Source organism: Notothenia rossii, assembly GCF_949606895.1.
Source record: "Notothenia rossii genome assembly, chromosome: 3".
Classification (NCBI taxonomy): Eukaryota; Metazoa; Chordata; class Actinopteri; order Perciformes; family Nototheniidae; genus Notothenia; species Notothenia rossii.
The window spans coordinates 22812694-22832906 of record NC_136901.1 but is presented as its reverse complement, the minus strand read 5'-3'; the positions used below and the strand labels follow the sequence as shown (position 1 = coordinate 22832906).

Below are 20213 nucleotides of genomic sequence, written 5' to 3'. Positions count from 1 at the left end.
TAATAGGCTACTTCATATAATTGAATTGATAGATGACCTGAAAAAAACCAAACAGATGAACTCAGATTAGCTGTGCTACCATGTAATTTAATTGTTGCTTCATAAATAAGCATTTGCCAAAATAAAACTACAGGCACCAAAATCAATCAAGTCCCAGGTAAATCAGTAATTACAGGGAAATATATTTCTCTTTTTAACTAGATGTGATGCTTTCACAAAACTTAAGTTGAATTAGCGAATGTTTAAAGTAGTAAAACAACTATGACCTGATGATATTCAAGTGTTGAACTTACCCTAACTATCATGAATGCAACATGTTAGGTGACATTTCGAAGAAAGAAAAAGTGTGTGCATTATAAAAAGCGCCATGTAAATGTCAACTATTATTATTATTATTATTAAAGTGCCATTTCCTTTCGCATTGTTTACGTTCATATCATGTCCTGGTCTGGTTAGCTGAATATACATACTTTTGCCATTGTTATGTGTTATGTCACGTGCTACCAAGGGTTTTGTTTTTAGGCAAGATTTTAGCTATACCACATTGTCCTTCACTGGATGTATAATGAGCTGCACTTAACTACATTTTAGCATTTAAAATACTTAGCCATTCTTTTAAGGTTATTTTGGTAGAGTAACTCAAAAATAGGCTAATATAAAAGTAGTGTTAGTCATTACATTTCAGAGACAGTAATATTGTAATGTAACGTAGCCTATTACTTAAAAAAGACATTAGTAAGTAATGTACTGTCTTACATTTTGGAAGTAACTTGCCCAACACTGCAGATGATCCAGTCATCTCGATGTTGCTTTCGGGCTGTGAATAAACAACTTGTGTTTTACTTTTAGGCTATCAAAGCTACTATACATCACATTAAGAATGATGTACAAATGTTTTATATGTATTCAACGTGTGCCCCGCTGGACTTACTTTTATGTGGTTGACTGTTACTGTGACATATCAGCATAGCCACGGAAGATAGTTTGTGTTTCATTCCCATGCATCAAGGTTATTTTCATGTATGTAATTGTTTTTCCTGCACAGTGTAGAGTCTTGTTGTGATGAGAGGGATACAGGTATTTCATCAAAAAAACGTGCTCCCTGGAGAATAGCTACAGAATTGATATCACAATTTAATCGGAGCTGATCACAACTTGTCATGAGTGATCCAGTCATGTCGATGAGTGTTTGTGAATAAACAACTTGTGTTTTACTTTTAGGCTGTCTGAAGGTATGGACAGCTATCAAAGCTAATATACATCACATTAAGAACGATGAACAAATGAAAGTCGGAAACAAATAATATAATTTAAATGATTTATTCAAGTTTGCAATATTTTGAACAGGCATCTACACAGTCACCTACTTTGTAATGTTCGATACCTCCCTGTAAGCGTCACGATATCGACCTCTCCCCCACAACCTCACATACGAGTACTGAATGTGCATCAAAGTGATCCTATGGAGGCAGATATAGCAAAAGATGAACGTAAACGAGAAACGATGTTTCTTTCCTGGTAAGTCAACAATGGGTCCTCAATGTACACGCCCCGGATTCCTATGACGAAAATAATAGAATGTCGCCAGTTGTCATGACTCAACTTATACTGTAACACCGTAACTATATGTAACAACGGTTTCAAATCAGTATCTCTTAGACAAAAAATTGAAATTAATAACTCAAATAAAACTCCAAACATATTTCATTGTGTTACTTTTTTGTAAAGCACTTTTAGTTTTAAACCTGATGTCTATAAGCTTCTTAGTTTTTGCAACAGTCTGTAAATATACACAACGTTATAATAAAATGCACACATTTACCTTTTTCTAGACTAAACACAGGTATGATCCTAAGTTAAAACATATATGAGGTTATCATGAGGTTGTTAACATCGCAGTTTATCAGTGGATGTTTGCTGGAACTACTTGTAAACAGCGTGTTTCCTGACGGACACACACAGCGTGACTCCGGTCAGGTAGAGACCGCTCTCAAATCAGCACCGCTGCAGACTCGCTGTTTGAGGGCTTGATAGCCCACTCCCCCTCCACACTCGTTGGTTTGGAACAGCCCTCAATATGGCAGACCCTCCGCGCGAACGGAAGGGGAGTGTGTAGGGTATAGGGGGTGATTTGGGATTGGGCCTAACTCTCGTTGTAATCGGAGTGGCTTGGAAACACATCTACAGCAGTAACATGCAACATACACATTAATGCAGCAGCAATATTAATAGAGAAACATCAGACATAATAGTAAAACACTGAAAGGGAACATTTTATTGCACCAGGGGCTATCTTGGGACTTTTACTGCGACAACGTTGTCTTGCCTGTGAACACAAAATAAACCATAGTGTTGGTGATCTACAGTGTTGTTATTATTATTTGAACAGCAAGACCGCTAACACCCTATTTCAACAATCACACTCCCTGTCATTGACATAATTAATAGATAGTCTAGCTTCTCACCATCATTTGCTGTGGCCCACTGATGTTAACGATCGTAACTGAAAGGCTGCCTGTCAAACGCAAACATTCAGCCACGTGACTCGCAAACTCTCGCGAGAGTTCTACACGAGACGGATCCTCTCTAGCCATAACCGGCCTGCAGGCACTGGCAGACCCCTCTCGCGCAGTTTGCCCAAAGCGAAACTTATTTCACGCTCTGAAATCTGAAAACTTAAAACTAGGTTTATTGCTGATGAATAATCAGAAATAATTTCAAAGTCAAACAGACACATTGGATTAACCTTCAGCAGCGTTTTTATCGTTTTAATGCCATTGAAGACAATTTTTGATCAGACAAAAACAAAGGTGAAACATATTGTCGTGTTGGCTACCTAATGCTACGTGGTGTGATGTCTTTTTTAGCTTCTCGTGTCGCTCATTCATAGTTTATTAAATCTTAAGAAGCCCTCAGACACTGTTGCTTGCAGATGTGGTGGTTTCTCCCCCGCGGGTTTAACAGGTTAATTGTTCAATCTTAACCATATGTACAGATCAATACAATTGAATAAACTGGTAATTGTGTACCAAGTCTTTATTTAGATTATTGTAAAATATCTAAACAATAATGGCAGCTTTTAAACACTCTTGAAGTCTCATGCTACTAAAGTGAAAGTATAATGTGATTTTTTTTTCTGAACGGCGTAGAGACAGACACAAAATGACATGACTCTTTGTTAATATTTAAAGAATATTTGACAACACAGAAGTGAAAATGACAGAAAAGTGAAGCTGTTCTCTCTTAAGTAGGTTGTGTTTGATACAGAGGACATAATATGAGGAAACATTGAATGTGAGTAATTATAAGTAAAGCACAGAAGATGGCAGCAGAGTTTTACTTTTCCTCTATTGGAGCTTTCAGTACAAGTAATGTCCAAATGTGAATTTCACTTTATATTTAAATGACTATCAGATTTCTTTCTGACAAGCCTTTTTTCCAAGTTTTACATAAAAAACTATATAAGATATGTTTTCACCTGGAAGTTCACACTGTCATCTTTTCTCTGTTCATCTCAAGCGCTCCATGATGCTTCTCCACACAGACGGGAAGCCCCTTAAAACTCATCTCAGAGCTCTCAGTGTTTTGGTTTCCCTTCTTCTCCTGACACACCACTGTAGAGGTAATTCACACACAAATCCAAGCTTTAAAACTAAATGTTATAGTGGAGGGAGAAAGTTCAATTTAAATGTATATTAACATCTGTCCTGATCACCCCCCCAAATTGATATTTTTCATAATGAATATTGAGGAGATAGATAGACATAGACTTTATTGTCATTTCAACAAGACACAGAGTGTACCATTAAAACGAAATTTCGTTGTACTGGCTTACAGGAACAGGACAATATAAAAACTTGCTGAAAGTGTACATATAAATAAATAATAGTGACGTGGTGCTGATAAAATTAAAGATAAAGTGTGCGTTTAAAATATAAAGACTTACTATACATATAAATAAAATAGACATACTATATAAAAATATGTGCTCTTTACACAGCGTAATGTAATCTTTATGTTACTGGTCTACTTGCTGTTCAGCAGTCTGATGGCATGGGGGTAAAAGCTATTGCAGAATCTGGCTGTTCTGCTCTTAATGCTGCGGAACCTCTTGCCGGAGGGCAGCAGGGAGAACAGAGTATGGTGAGGATGAGTGGGGTCTTTCCAAATGTTCTGGGCTTTTGTCAGGGAGCGTTTCTGAGCGGTGTCTCTGATGGGAGGGAGAGAAACTCAGATGATCTTCTCTGCTGTCCTGACCACTCTCTGCAGAGACTTCCAGTCTTTGGCGTTGCAGTCTCTCGACCAGGTCGAGATGCCGCTGGTCAGCACGCTCTCTATGGTTCCTCTGTAGAACGTGGTGAGGATGGGAGGGGGGAGCTGTACTCTTCTCAACCTGCGCAGGAAGTGTAGGCGCTGCTGTGCCTTCTTAAATAGTGATGTAGTGTGAGTGGACCAGGAGTGATAATTAACTAAAGATCCCTCAACACTAAATGGACTAAGAGCCTTATGCTGCCGAGGGAACAGCCACAAGCCATTGCTCAACAGTAACGGTTGCCAGGTTGCCATTGGCAACCATTCAGAAATATGTCGACCACTTCGTGGCCTTTGGTTGCCATCAGTAGGAACCAGTTTTTAACATAAATAAATAAGGACAGCAAACAGCTAAATGTGCACCCCAAAATAGATAAATGTTAATTATTTGTTGTATTAAGAGTGATATTTAATTATTGTTGTGAGCAGTCGGAACCTGATACTTAAGTTGCACGTGCATTGGTGTGATTATGGAGCCAGAAAGCGATGCACGTTTACTCGCGTGCGCGGTGTGCCGTGTGTTTGTATGGAGTCAGATTCGGGTCAATATTCTAGCGCACAAAACAAGCTACTCACGAACGGAAAATGTGCTTTTACACGCGCATGAAATGACCCTCGTGCGCAGATTAAACCCCCGCGAGCAGAGACAGCCCTCATGCTCGCTCGCGGGAGTGTCAGCCTCACTCGCTTGCGGAGTCTGTCTGCGCGCGGTTGAAAAGTTTCTGACACTTTGGGGCGGAGCCACTGGACTTTGATTGACAGCTGCCAGGAAGCCTGGAGTTGCCAGGTTTGATAAATGCCTGAACTACCAAGAGCCGAGGAGTGACAGCAGCAATATCAGTTGGACGAGATTGAATGGTAAAGATGTCCATACAAAAATATTATATTCGTAAAGTGTACAGCTAATATAAATGAATTTTATATAAAACAATGTATTTTTGAGTGGGCTGTATCTGTGGAAAACTGCTAGCTACTGTCTGCTGTACGCACCTCTTACGAAATGAACTATAAATGAACTATAGTATACTGTAAGAGTTGTATAGTGTCCTATAGTAAGTTTGTGTTCTGTAGTATTTTTCACCTGTTATCGTATTACTATAGTTTTTTCTGTAGTGCCATTTTATTAGCTATAGTAGCCCTATGATATTTCAATCGTAATACTATGTATCTAGATTAGGGATGCCAGTGATTATTCGATTATTCGAATATTCGTTACAGTCTCCATCATCGAATATTATTTAAAAAAATCTATTTTATTTATATATTTTTTAATTATTATTTATGTTTTTTTTCAGTTAACATCTGAAATGAATGATCAAATCGATTCAACTGATAAAGCGCAAGGTGAACCCGAACGAAAAGCAAAGAGGAAATGTGTGAAGTCTTGGGAGGCGAATTATATATGTACATTCTGCTCCGGTAAAAGTTCATTCAAAAATAAGAGCCCGATCTTATTACTACCAAAATAAAAGTGCTAAACGAAACTTTAACATTGGAAAATATTGGCATACACATATAATCACTTCTATAAAAAGGTAACACATTTTAAATATAGTTGGACATATTAAAGGTAATTTACAGCATTAGTAATTCATATCTAATTCTTAACTGTGAATGGTTTTCATTTATTTAACATTAGACATGTATTAGTCGAGCCAATCCAAGACTTCAATGCTGAAGGGCCAATGGATCTACTCTATGGTGGGGGTCAGCACAAAGATCAAACCCACATTTGAAAGGAAGACAACGGATGACCAAGAAACTAGTGACTTGCTCAATTCATTTGTGAGGTATCTGTGAAGAACATGACAACAGCTGCACTGCTGGTATATTTAGTATACCAGCAATTGAGGGTGGACAAGTTTACTACCTCTTAAGTTTAAAATAATTATGTTAATTACTTATTGTAAAGCATTTGAACATTCTTTTGTGTCACATTTTCATTATTAAGTTGATGTATAAATGTATAGTATCTTAATTATTCTAAATATAAGGTGACTAAAAATGGCAACCGTATTTTCAGTTTTGGCAACCAAAAGCTGATGCCTGGTTGCCAGCCTGGCAACCACTTTTAAAAGTTAGCGTTGAGCCCTGGACTCTTACGCTCAGCTTTGAGGGGATATACTGTAGTGAGACCCCTATGTGTAGGCCTGGCACCAGACACAATGAGCCCATTACCACTCTCTCTGTTAAATCCTCTCTGATTAGTCTACTGTATACTGCCAAGACTTTCTAAATCCTAAATACAGAGCCAAGAGGTTCAAAAGTCTTTCAGGAACCTTGAATTCCAATATATTGGTCGTTATGGGATTATTTTCCAAAAAACGCCAAAGATATGTCACTTATAAGCAGTGTTGTGCTAGTTACTGAAAACCAGTAACTAGTTACCATTACTAGTTACTTCATTTCAAAAGTAACTCAGTTACTGTACTGATTACTTACTTAAAAAAAAGGGCTCCCATTAATGCCCTTATAGCCTTCATTTCAGTACTGTTATTGCATTGGAGAATAATACAATATTAGATCAGAAATCAACAAGCGAATATTCGGATATTCGAATATTCGGGTACAACCCCCTTCGGTTCGGTACACGCTGTACACGTGTGTACCGAACCGTGGACCACTGCTGCTTGTTAAGTTTCTCTATCGTTGTGTACAAACTGGATAAAACGCCGGCTTTTTGTTGTTGTTCAGAAGTTGATCCCGCCCCCGCCTCGACGTAAGCGTGACGTATGCGGTGCTTTTGCTCAAGCCGGAAAAAAATGTGGTGCTTGAAACTAACCGGATTCCGGAGTAATTTGCTCACATTGGGTTCAACGCGTCATAGAGCGAGCAAGTCATTTCATTGGACGAGAGGCATACTATGAGAGCTGGTTAGAGGGATTCGTTCAAATGTAGTCAGTCATTTGAGGAACTGTCGAAATGGCGAACGCAGATAAAGTTGAGCTCAAAAATCCTCCAGCATCATTGAAGTCTCCGGTTTGGGAACATTTTGGTTTTGCAGTTACGTACAAGGATGACGGACAAAGACAGGTGGACCGAACCAAAGCTGTTTGTCGGCATTGTTCAACTAAAATGTGTTACGTGTCTGGCAATACATCAAACTTGCACACTCATTTGAAAAGGCATCACCCGAACGTGAATATCACCGGTACCAAAAGAAAAAAGACTGAAGTGCAAACCCAGCTCCCGCTAGCATTTAAGCCTCCACCACTCGCAACTAGTTCAGAACGAGCCAAAGCTATTACAAATGCCAAATCTCCTTATGTTGCCATGTTAGCAAAGCGCTACCTGGCTGTATCTGCTACCTCTGTCCCTAGAGAGGGTGTTCTCCACAGCAGGAGACATTGTTAGTGCCAGCAGATCTGCCCTTTCAGCAAGCAATGTGGACAAGTTCATCTTTCTTTAAAAAAACATGAAAATACAATGACAAGCAAGTCCTAATGTCAAACTGGCTGCTTAGGTACTAGTACAGTACAGTTCAAATACAGATTATTTCAGTTCATCGAAATGCTGCACCTTAATGTTTATTTTATTACATTTTGTATTTATTTGAGTGAATACATTATTCCCAGTTTAATAATAATGATTAAAAAAAAAATATATATATATATGTTATGTTTTTTGATAATCTTTTCTGCTGTACTGAAAACGTACCGAACCGAGCCGTGACCTAAAAACCGAGGTACGTACCGAACCGAAATATTTGTGAACCGTTATATATAGAAATAACAGTCACTTCAAGATTGTCTATAGCAGCGTAAAAATGTGTCTGGTGCTGGAAATGAGTGTCTGAGTGTGCGAGGAGTTATTGTCTAGTGGGGGCAGGGGGAGGGGAGAGAGTTCAGCCTCCTGACAGCCTGGTGTAAAAAACTGTTGTTTAATCGAGTTTGTTTATTTCAAACATGTTTAAATTGGAAGAGATTAAAATGTACTTCCTTTGTATTCGCAGGTCAGTCTCAGCTGATTGGCTCATATCAGCCAATAGTAGCAAACCTTGGCGGTGACATCATTTTGCCGTGTTATCTCGTCCCGGCGATAAATGTTGTCGATTTGACGTTGGAGTGGACGAGGCCCGACATGGATCCCAGATTCGTCCATGTGATACGGCTTCGTCACGAACTGGCGGATAAAAAACACAAATTATTCAAGGGAAGAACTTCAATGTTCACCGATGAGCTGAAGAAAGGAAACATTTCCCTGAAACTCTCCAACGTACAACTCTCCGATCAGGGGAAATACAGATGTTTCATTCCAGAACTGGACCGGCATGCTTTTGTTCAACTGGTTTGTGGTAAGTTAACAATCAATGTGTTCAGGGTGCATGTTTTGCTATGTGCCGACTTTTATCTTTAAAAGTTCCAAAAGACTCTGATTATGTAATACTCTAGTCTAGAGCTCAAAGATGAGAGTATCAGATTGTAGTTGGTTGTATGGAAATAGTATGAGTCACATGATTATTCCCATAGCAACAAGCCATAAAACTGGGAAACAATTCAATTTCAGGATGAATACTATTTCTTAGGGTTAGAGTAACTTTTAATAATGGGTTGATCACAGTTCACAGAAAGTAAATGCTATTTAAAGTTAAGAACTAAATATTTGTCTTATGAGAAACCTTTTAGTGTATTAATTCTGATCATTTTTGGGATGCAAATGTGAGCTTTAACTTCCATTGCTTCCTCTAGCACAGCATCAGGTGCTACTGTTCCACTGATTGTAACTTTAGTTGTAGTCTAAAGCAAATCCTTTTATCCAATTACAATAGGTGCAAATCCTGCAGAACTCCTGCTGTTGCATTGGTGGTTTCTTTGGTGTTTGATAGCAGAAAACAATAGACTAATCAAAACATGGATCCAGAAAAGAAAATGATTAGAAAAGGTGTTTGGGGCAGAGTTTAATAAATTCAGTTTTGTGTCCAACACCAAATAGTAGCTGGTATTCCAAGTGTCCTTAAAGGCACGCTTAGGTTAAGTTAATTCACACAATTACATCTACCTTGATTGATAGATGTAATTGGGTATCATCTGCATAAACACTTAACTAACAGTGTTTACCTAAAGTGCATTAGCCTTAACTAAGCTAAACCATTTACAGAACAACACCTTCTTTGTGTGTTCTGGATTGTATGGTCTAAGGTGCAGTAAAAACAGGTGGGTTTTCAGTGTCTGAGAGGACAGAGACTCTCTGCTGTCCTGAAGTCTATGAGGAGATTGTTCCAGCACTCCTTGGTTAGGATTTCTGTAATAATTCTCAAGTATTCTTATACTCTGTTCTTCTTTACTAGTATCAGCTGCTGCTCATCCACCAGTCGTAACGTTATCAGGTCAGAGCGGAGGAGTGGTGCTGCAGTGTGAGTCTGCAGGCTGGTATCCGGAGCCTGAGGTCTTGTGGCTGGACGCTGAGGGAAAGCTCCTCTCTGCTGGACCTCCAGAGACAGTCAGAGGTCCTGATGACCTCTATACTGTCAGCAGCAGAGTGACTGTGGAGAAGAGACCCAGCAGCAGCTTCACCTGCAGAGTCCAGCACCACAACACCACCCGCACCACACAGACACAAATCCATTTTCCAGGTCAAACATTAATCTCATGATACACTTACTGCTTTAGTCTCCAATATCAGAGACCAAGTTTTATATAAATGCTGTGATGTTCTGTGTTTTATCATTTCAGATGATTTCTTTAAGCTCCAGTCCAGGTCTTCTTCCATCAATATTGGTCTGGCCGTCAGTTTGGCTGTTTGCATTCTGTTAATGCTGGCTGTCTCTTTCTTCTTTCTGTGGAGAGAACACATATTCAGTAAGTCACTTACAGTCGGGTGATTTGATTCAGTTTGGTTAATTAAAGGAGTCCTATTAAGCTGAGTGCTGTATGTTCTGTAGGTCTGTGTGCATGTAAATGGTCCCCCCCCCCCCCCCCCCCCACTGCCTGAAACGCCTCCATTTAACTCCTTTGTTTTGAGGATGGTGACATATGTAACACTTGCGATTCTATTGGCTAGCACTAGGGGCGGGACATCTCTAAACGGTTGACAAATCACCCACTGTTCAGCTAAATCTAGCCTGAACAGTTTGATGTGCTTCGATCCCTTCCTAAAGTTCCTCTAATTCTCTTTCAACACATCTTAACACACGTTTCATTTCACACAGAGACAAAGAGAAAGCATACGGATGAAGTTGATAAAGGAGGAAAGAAGAACCAATCTAAAACTAAAGATCAGTTTCTCAATGAAGGAGAAAGAGGACAGCTGATGAAACCTGACGCTGTGCAGATGGAGGCTGTGAAGGGAAACGTAGGAAAGAAGAGCAAACCGGTAAGTAGAGAAACAACAGAATGAAAAGTAAATCTTAGCAAGAAGCACAGAAGACTTTACATCAAGATACAGGATCTGCCAGAAATGCATGAAAACATGTGTCATTGTGTGGCACCTTAAGAAATGATCACTAAAGAAACGTGACTGTTCCTCTCATAGACAAATCAATCTGAGCAGCAGCTGCTTGAGGAGCAGAGGAGGAGAGAGGAAGCTGAGAAGGAAGTCCAGACTCTGAAAGAGCAGCTGCAGAACAAGAAGAAAGAGGTTCATCTCCACTTCAATAATGAAACACATTGATTCCTGTTTGAAGTCTCTTTCAATGTCCTCCTTAGTGTAGACAAGGTCAAACCTGCAGGTCCAAGTGGAGACCACATCCAGACAGTCCTACTTTTAGACTGTGAATAAATTATGTTAATCTTCCTGCTGTTCTTTCAGGTTGAATCTAAAGAGTCTGAGCTGCAGGATCTCCATGCAGAGAAACAGAGGAACGAGAAGGAGCTGCAGAACCTGAAGGGAGATCTGGAGAACAAGAACAGAGAGGTTCACCTCTTCATCTTTGAACTTTAATGTTCATGTGAATAGAGAGACAGACATTGGGTTCATTGACCCCTCTCATGTGATCATCTGTAACCCTGCAGACAGTCAGGAAGCTGTTTGAGAAACTCAATCATCACCATGTTTAGGACCCACTGCACTGAAGCTACTTTGTTTGTACTCAGTGTAGCTGTGGCTTTACATGTTATCATTATCACTGCTGTAGTGTTTCATGTTGTTCTCGCTTGTCTCTACATGTCCTTTTCCTTCCCCCAGATGGAGAGAGCTCAAAAAGATGTGCTTGTTTCCAAAGATAATAAGGTAAGTTGGCCTGAGATTAATATAATATGCAATATATAAAATAAACAGTATACATGTTCTTAATGTACATTCTAACCACAACATAAAGTGAATTGTACTTACTGTAATAAGTCTGATTAAAAGACTGATATGTTGAGAAATGATAATCAGACTGCATTCATCACCAGATAAAGGCCTGCACAGTTTTGTGAAAGCAGAAGAATCAGTAGAAAATAATCTCAATATGTCGGTTAAAGACAGGAGGAACCATTTTTATTCAACCACCTGAATTAAAGTTACACAGAAAATGTCTCATTGAAAAGCAGAATTTATGTTATTCAGAGATATATATTATACAGTATATAAGATGCTTAATTATGTGTGCTGGGTCATTTTACAATGGTCACATGTCTTGATATAATTCAGGATCTCAGAACTGAAAAACTGCAGAAGAAGAAGGATAAAGCTGAACAGGAAGTGGAGAACCTTCAGAAGAAGCTGGAGGCCCAACAGGAGAAAACAGACACCAAAACCAAAGAGGTTTCTGATATTTTACTGAACTCTGGGCTGAAGTCCTGAGTGTAAACTGTAACTAATCGACCCGGCCCTTACATGTAGAATGGTATCAATGATAAAACATGTCTCTCAGATTTCCTCTCAGGTTGAAGTGAAGGAAGCTGAAGTCCAGCATCTCCAGGAGGAGGGTCAGAGGATTGAGACCCGCCTGCAGACCCTGAGGGAGGAAGTGGAGGTTTGGAGCATCCTGGTTCACTCTGGGGATAATCATTAATACATTTGTTGAATTTGTTGAATCGTTAGTGTACTTACAACTTTATTGTTTGACATTTTCTAAGAAACACACGTAAATCTGATTTTCCTCCATGTTTGCAGTCTTCTCCCCTCTCTTTGTTGGCACATTGCCTCGTCTTTACTGCTCTAATGTGGCTCCCTGTGATTTTTTCAAATTCAAAGTAACTTGGTTTGAGTTGTTTCTGTTCCAGCTGTAGAACTGTTCTCAATTGTAATTGAAAAATCTGAAAAAAATCACAAAGTCAGAAGCTTTGATATTTGTCATGTTGAGTCACATTCTCCACTGAACATGTTCCTGATCTCTGCCTCTCTGTATTTCAGATAAAATGGCCGCTGGTGTCCAAACAGCAGTTTGAGGAGGAGCAGCTGAGGAGGGAGGAAGCTGAGAGGAAAGCTCACATCCTGGAGGAGAAGCTGAGGAGGGAGGAAGCTGAGAGGAAAGTTCACATCCTGGAGGAGAAGCTGAGGAGCGAGGAAGCTGAGAGGAAAGTTCACATCCTTGAGGAGAAGCTGAGGAGGGAGGAAGCTGAGAGGAAAGCTCACATCCTGGAGGAGAAGCTGAGGAGGGAGGAAGCTGAGAGAAAAGCTCACATCCTGGAGGAGAAGCTGAGGAGGGAGGAAGCTGAGAGGAAAGTTCACATCCTGGAGGAGAAGCTGAGGAGCGAGGAAGCTGAGAGGAAAGTTCACATCCTTGAGGAGAAGCTGAGGAGGGAGGAAGCTGAGAGGAAAGCTCACATCCTGGAGGAGAAGCTGAGGAGGGAGGAAGCTGAGAGGAAAGCTCACATCCTGGAGGAGAAGCTGAGGAGGGAGGAAGCTGAGAAGAAAGTTCACATCCTGGAGGAGAAGCTGAGGAGGGAGGAAGCTGAGAAGAAAGTTCACATCCTGGAGGAGAAGCTGCAGAAAAAGGTTTGTCGTCTCCACTGAAAGTCCTTCACACACAGCATGAGATCCTGCAGTGACTCGTGTTCAGGATCAACTAGACGTTCAGCGCCCTTTAGAAGAGGCTCCTGCTGCTTCACATATCTGTCAGCTTCATTCACTGACACAGTTTGCAGGAAGACGGATGTGAAGCGCGTGTGTGTGTGTGTTAGGGGTTTCACAACTACCAATATTTACTAGTCGACTAGTTTTTCAAAATAGTAGTCGACTAGTCGTTACGTCATAATAGAGACACACAAAGAGAGGTTTACAACTGTATTTTCTATTGGAACTCATACAGTAACATTAAACACTGCATTTTAATTTGTGTTACATGGCTGAGTAAATAACAAACAGTGGACTCACCAAAATCGACAGCAAAAAACTCTTGTTTACATAAATGCCACGTAAATCCAGTGCGCAACACTTCGCTGTCCTCCACGATAACGTCCACCTTTCCATATTTTTGGTTTGAACACCAACGCATCGACATGTGAGGGAAGGAGGCTTGACCGCTTTCGGGTGACAGTGTTGCGTGCCAGGGAAAAAACCCTCTCACTCGGGGTGCTTGTGGCTGGAATAGCCAGGTAGCTCCTCGAAAGCGGGGGAAGCGGTGCACGTTTTCTGCCCACCTCTCCAGTGGATTATCCATTGTGGGGATATGCGGTGTCCGCTGGCAGTGATCCCGTAGCTCATCATCCGCATCACTGTTGACCCGTGTTTTCTTGCTGTTCGTTTGCCTCTGTTCAGTGCTGACGCCGGTCCGTTGCTCACTGGTGCTAGCATTACTGCTAGTGCTAGCTGTCGGCAGCGGGTGTCTCATCTTCAGACGGTTGCGCATAGCAGATGCATTTGTATTGTACTTCAGTACAGCTGTACACAACTGACACTTCACTGTGGAGTTGGTTACATCTTCGTTGGAGTACTGCCAAACATAAGAATGTCGGACGTGTTTTGTAGCATTTTGCAGCACCTCGTTTACCTCCATTTTTCTCCACGACAAGTCGACTAGGGCCTACAGCGCTGACTAGTGGTAAAGGTAGTCGACTAGTCGATTAGTTGGTGAAACCCCTAGTGTGTGTGTGTGTGTGTGTGTGTGTGTGTGTGTGTGTGTGTGTGTGTGTGTGTGTGTGTGTGTGTGTGTGTGTGTGTGTGTGTGTGTGTGTGTGAGCTGGAAAACAGAGATCAAGCTGAGCTGAACTATCACTGATGAAGAGCTGAAGAAGGCAAGGAGTCACCTGGACAGCAAGGACATAGAAATCATCCAGCTTCAGAGACATACACACACACAAACACACACACACGCACACACACACACACACACACACACACACACACACACACACACACACACACACACACACACACACACACACACACACACACACACACACACACACACACACACACACACACACACACACACACACACACACACACACACACACACACACACACACACACACACACACACACACACACCTGGTGCTGCGTACCGGTACGCCGAACCGGTACTGGACTTGTAAAAAGTTTCGGTTCAAGTCCGGTTAAAACCGGAACGTCGGGAACCGGTACTTACGTATATTCTCCTTTTTGTTCTAAACCATCTAAAACCTTCCATAGATCGAGAAATTTGCGCTGAGAAAAGACGAAAAACATTGTTTTGGCTTCTGATATGGCGGCCATTACTGAACTCACGAAGTCTCGCAAAATATTGCAACTGCTCGCGAGATCTGTGTGACGTCAAGGAAAGCTGGCTTAGACATAGTGGACACTGACAGCGTGGGATGCTGGTTGCCATATATGGTAGTTTAGCTAAGCTAACTCCTTTGTATGCATGGTGATATAGTGTCTGCCGAAAGAGCAACACTTCACACAATGTCAATATGCTGTTGTTCTTGAACAAGAACACATAGACTTGTACTCTTGCATATTGAGTCTTGTATGTACATCATTATGTATGTAGTTGTGTTGTGTAGTTAGTAACACATGTAGAGTTCTAGAAAAGACATGGTGTAGACACAAGTTGGAAGGGGGCACAATAAACCTGACGAGTTTGAATTTGAGTTGATTATGATTTTTTAAAATTTGATAATTAGCTCACAATAAGTTCACTTTAGTTACTCACACAACTTGACACAAGTCCGGACTTATAAGTCCGGACCTGAACCTGAACCTCTGGACTTGAGTCCGGACCTGAACCTGAATGTGAGTCCAGGTACACAGCACTACACACACCACACACACACCTAACGCGCATACACACACACACACACACACACACACACACACACACACACACACACACACACACACACACACACACACACACACACACACACACACACACACACACACACACACCTAACGCGCATACACACACACACACACACACACACACACACACACACACACACACACACACACACACACACACACACACACACACACACACACACACCTAACGCGCATACACACGGGCACACACACACACACACACACACACACACACACACACACACACACACACACACACACACACACACACACACACACACACACACACACACACACACACACACACACACACACACACACACACACACACACACACACACACACACACACACACACACACACACACACACACACACACACACACACTCCCTTCATGTCTGGTTGTGTATCTGAAAGTCTTCTCTCTGTAATCCTCTCTCCTCCCAGACGGATGCACTTTTAGCTGATATCCAGAATCTGAAAGATGAAAAGCAGAAAAGTGAAAACGTGCAAAAGGATCTGGAGGCATCGAGAAAAGAGGTTCATCTTCCATGATGTTTCAGTTTCTATGTGTTGTTTTTAGTTCTTTTGATATTAATGACTTTGTTTTTTTCTTACTTTTTTGTTGATTTGCATAAACCACACTAATAGTCAGATTATTTACATTTTTTAAATTAAAGCCACTGGTTTTTGTTGACATGTTTCTTATCTCCTTTCCTTTATCTGGCCTTCAAGTATGAAGCAAGTATTGAAGTGGTAACCATCCAGTTTGACACTAACTGAACTGAACATTTGATGAAGGGGACAGAATACAGAAGTTAATGCTAATCGTTAAGATATCACTGAATTAAAAATCATTAGGACATTAGTCATGGTCAGGCTCAACTAGAGGTGGAATTTAAGACTTTGTCCATTAAGATAAATAGTGTTGCATCTATATCTAATTACATCCCACAAGAAGTTGAAACCAACGTGTGTGTGTGTGTGTGTGTGTGTGTGTGTGTGTGTGTGTGTGTGTGTGTGTGTGTGTGTGTGTGTGTGTGTGTGTGTGTGAGGCATGGGCGGTATCATTTTTTTCATACCGTCATACCTTGCTGACATCATACCGTGGTATACGGTATATGACGGTATCAGTCAGGGGGTCATTTCTCCCCCCAAAAACTTTTTTACTCACGATATCAACAGCCAGCCCCACCAAAAATATTTTCCACCAGCCGCCACTGACGGTATGACTTGGGTCGACTTGAGTGAGGTGGCGTTCGGCGGCAAATAGATGTTTCGAACGGTATATTATATGTTCGGTGTAAAATGCAGCCCGAGCCGGTAGACGCTCGCCAAGTACCGCGACGTGCGCGCAAGTGCAAATCAAGGGCTGCATACATGACACATTGTGCAAATGGCACATTTTGAGATCGGATACAGGACGCGTTTGTAGATGTCCGACGTTGTTTCCATAGTGAGCTAAGTTAACAATATATCATCATACATAAACATTTTCCGGGAGTAAATACTTGACTTAATGAATAAAGTTTGCTATATTCACTAACTAGTTTGGCAATATTATTCCGTGCATGTGTTAAAAACCTTATTTCCATTTGATTCATTGGATTACTCGCGTGAATGTTTAGCACGTAAATGCTTTCGTTTTTAAAACCGTCCGAACTCCACTACAAAACCATCAACCAGTTGCATAGGATTAAAAAATGTCAACACTCACTCACCCCGTCTTAAACATTCCCAAAGAAGTGCCTCCGTCTCTCGTTGTGCTGGATGAAGTCACTGGCGACGAGTAAACCCAAAATAGTCCCAAACAGGCGCAGAGGCGTTTTTCTTTTTTACTAGTTGTCCGAGTTCGGGGCCGGCAAATGCTGCCGCCATCTTGCTCAGCTCAGCTCTGTGCTGAGCTCTGAGAGCGGGAAAGACGGACTGCCCTCCCCTGCCCTCTGCTGGCGCGTGCTGTGCATTACAACCAATGTCGTCCCTGTCAAAACTCCGTGTCAGTGTAATAGAATGAAACGCATCTGTGATTTGGCGCACAGTCTGTGACGTCACGGTATTGAAAATCATACCGACGGCATTTCGAAATACCCTGGTATACCGTCGTACCGCCCAAGCCTAGTGTGTGTTGTGTGTGTGTGTGTGTGTGTGTGTGTGTGTGTGTGTGTGTGTGTGTGTGTGTGTGTGTGTGTGTGTGTGTGTGTGTGTGTGTGTGTGTGGAACCAGCAAGCCCATGAGAAGAAGGGAAAGGAAGCTGAGGGATTAGCAGAGGAGGTGGACAATTTTATTCAAATATTTACTTCATCTTCTCCAAAAGACATTGATTTGTTTTGGAGGCTAAAGTGATCAAACTAACCTTGAGAGATAATTTGAGACACAGAATGAGAGAGAAGTGAAGGACCAAAAAGATGCTTTATATTGTTTTTTTCAAAAATAGTTTAATCTTCTTTACAAGTTGTTGATATTTGAGACTAAGACAACTCAAACTAGACCTGAACACATATTGAGACACCAAATGAGATGGACCACAGTGTGTCACAGGGATCAAACAGCTGAGTCAAAGATGATGGATTAATATTTCCTGTGTGTTTTCTCCCTTAGTTTCAGGAAGGAAACTGTGAAGGGTCTGGATCAGTGGAACCACCCCTCACCCCCCCGTACGCTCAGACCTCAGACCCAGGATTTAATATTGAGATCGACCAACAGCACACATATATCCGTCTCAGAAACACTTCCACTGAGGTAATGTTGTGAGGATGAACTCTGTATGAGCGCTTTATGAGAGTGAGTAATATAATTTAAGCATACTCCAGATGAGCTGTTTAATTCTTCTTCTTCTTCAAACTCTCATAATCACCTGTTTAACTTTAAGAATAACTTTTTCTTGTTTTTGTGTAAATTGTTTTAAGTGAATTCAATGGTCACCTCCATTTGTTGGTATCTCTGTCTCTCATCCTCTCTCCCCGTATGTGACCTCCTGCAGGACAAAGGGATGGGACAATGGAAGTTAGATCTGCAGGTTAACAACAACAAATCCATCACGCACCCATTTACACTATCTTTCAAACTCAAGGCTGGAAGAGATATCACTGTGAGTCCTTCTTGATTGTTCACTTTATGTTGCATTTTTACTTTTCTTATTTGTTTCATTCAACACTTCATTATATGTTAAAGAATAAGAATATTACAAAATAATGCATTATTATTTTAATGATTTAATGATTCTGCTTGTAAGTCAGTGATTTTGTATTTTACAGATGTGGGTTATAGGTCATGGTCGCAATCATGCTCCAGCTGAGCTGAAGTGGAAGGACCTGAAGTCCTTGAGCTCTGGAGACAAACTCCAGTTCGTCCTCTTCAACCAAAAACAAGAGATCCAATATGAACGCTGTATGCAAATACCTTAAAGACTTAACTACCCTTTGTTCTGCTCTCATTGTTCTCATCTTACTCCTGCATCTATCAACAGTTACAAATATACTTCTGCTCACTGTCTGCCAAGCAACAAATAGCTGGAGTCCATTTGAACTTGTCCTCGTGTTGTGAAGTGACGGAGCAGATTTATCATTAACAGCAAAAAGCCATGAGAGAAAGTTACAACGTTATAAAATATCTGAACATTATTCACAGGAACAGAAAGACTCAGAGATCAACCATTCATTTTATAGAATCACACACTTTACTTTAACTATTCAGGTTCATTTAACAGTTTAAACATGTGTTGAGGTGAACTGCCTTCATTTAGCTGCCACTGCTTTTATATTTGACTAAACCTACTCTTTTATCGTGCTTTATGAAATGTCAAATATTCCACTCTAATTAATACAAAATGTGACATAATGCAAATCATCAAATAACAAGTTTCCTCAAAAACCATAACAAATGTTTATTTACCTGATCTCAAATATACATTTGAGATCAGGTAAATAAACATTTCTCATTTCTAATAGATCTTGGCAGAGCTTTGTAATTCTTTCTTTTGTATTGTTGACGGTGTAAATTGGCCATGTTAACTTCCAAATATGTTTTTAATATGTTTAAGATAATGTTTAATTTCAAGGTGATATATTTTAATTATATGATGCTTTTAACCCAAAACCAGATAAGTTAGTTTTGTTGACTGAAAATACGTTGACATGATTTCTGTTCAAATAAACAGTTTTTCTCTTTCAGTCTACAGTCTTGTTTCTCTGAGGCTCACAGCCGTCCTTTGAGCTATAAGCCAAAGTTAGCACGCTAACAATCTAGCAGGTATTACCACGTTCAAACCTCACAATTATTTTATATGCTATAACTTACTTGTTTCTATAAATCCTCCTGAAGGCCTCTTTACATATGCATTCATTTATTTATACAGACATGTCTGAGAAGCTGAAAGTATCTGGAGGCTAAAACAAAACTCAGAACAACATACCCTCAGCTCGCCTTTTAAAATAAATGCATGCGTCAGTCAGTACCTCTGTGGTTTTTAACTTTGTCTTGAGTGTGAGAAAGTCTAACAGCTGCTGCTCGTTCCATCATGAGACACAGAGAAGTTACACACCTCGCACTCAACCTGAGCAAAAGAAGAGATCAAACGCTGAAGAAGTGATAATGTCCTCGGCTCGTGGTGTTCATTGTGTTGAGGACCAAACTATCTCTGATCTTTTTACATGAGTTATTTCTGTGTGACCCTGAGTTTCCCACAATGCAGCAGTCCCACCAGCAGCAGCAGAGCCACCATCACTACACTCTAAAAACAAATGCCTTGGCTC

The 20213-nt window shown here is 40.7% G+C and overlaps 1 protein-coding gene and 2 long non-coding RNA genes across 5 annotated transcripts; 1 reads left to right on the top strand and 2 right to left on the bottom strand.

Moving 5' to 3' along the window:
* Positions 1 to 1229: 1229 nt before the first annotated feature.
* LOC307031306 (uncharacterized protein) lies at positions 1230 to 19631 on the top strand. 3 transcript variants are annotated; one of them, XM_079668284.1, is made up of 16 exons: positions 1230 to 1518; positions 3520 to 3622; positions 8264 to 8605; positions 9599 to 9883; positions 9984 to 10109; positions 10460 to 10623; positions 10783 to 10887; positions 11059 to 11163; positions 11434 to 11478; positions 11884 to 11997; positions 12107 to 12208; positions 12589 to 13173; positions 15910 to 16002; positions 18061 to 18201; positions 18443 to 18550; positions 18717 to 19631. In XM_079668284.1, exons 2-16 carry the CDS (start codon positions 3526 to 3528, stop codon positions 18864 to 18866), a joined length of 2562 nt encoding a protein of 853 aa, XP_079524410.1. In that variant the 5' UTR covers positions 1230 to 1518; positions 3520 to 3525; the 3' UTR covers positions 18867 to 19631. The 3 variants fall into 3 exon arrangements, with proteins under 3 accessions (XP_079524410.1, XP_079524411.1, XP_079524409.1); XM_079668283.1 differs by lacking the exon at positions 1230 to 1518 and adding an exon at positions 2629 to 2810; XM_079668285.1 differs by lacking the exon at positions 3520 to 3622.
* On the bottom strand, positions 1307 to 2517 carry LOC307031319. Its single transcript, XR_013805924.1, has 2 exons — positions 2466 to 2517; positions 1307 to 2326 (listed from the first exon to the last, which is right to left on the bottom strand). It is a non-coding gene; the product is annotated as an uncharacterized lncRNA (long non-coding RNA).
* On the bottom strand, positions 8312 to 12169 carry LOC307031318. Its single transcript, XR_013805923.1, has 4 exons — positions 12070 to 12169; positions 11581 to 11653; positions 9913 to 10087; positions 8312 to 8433 (listed from the first exon to the last, which is right to left on the bottom strand). It is a non-coding gene; the product is annotated as an uncharacterized lncRNA (long non-coding RNA).
* Positions 19632 to 20213: the final 582 nt, after the last annotated feature.

Excerpts from the sequence above, each read along its gene's own strand:
- LOC307031306 (XM_079668283.1), top strand. The coding sequence starts at position 2,772 with ATGCCATTGAAGACAATTTTTGATCAGACAAAAACAAAG. Across the intron at positions 9,884-9,983 it reads GACACAAATCCATTTTCCAG|ATGATTTCTTTAAGCTCCAG; the intron begins GTCAAACATTAA and ends TTATCATTTCAG. Across the intron at positions 10,110-10,459 it reads GTGGAGAGAACACATATTCA|AGACAAAGAGAAAGCATACG; the intron begins GTAAGTCACTTA and ends CATTTCACACAG.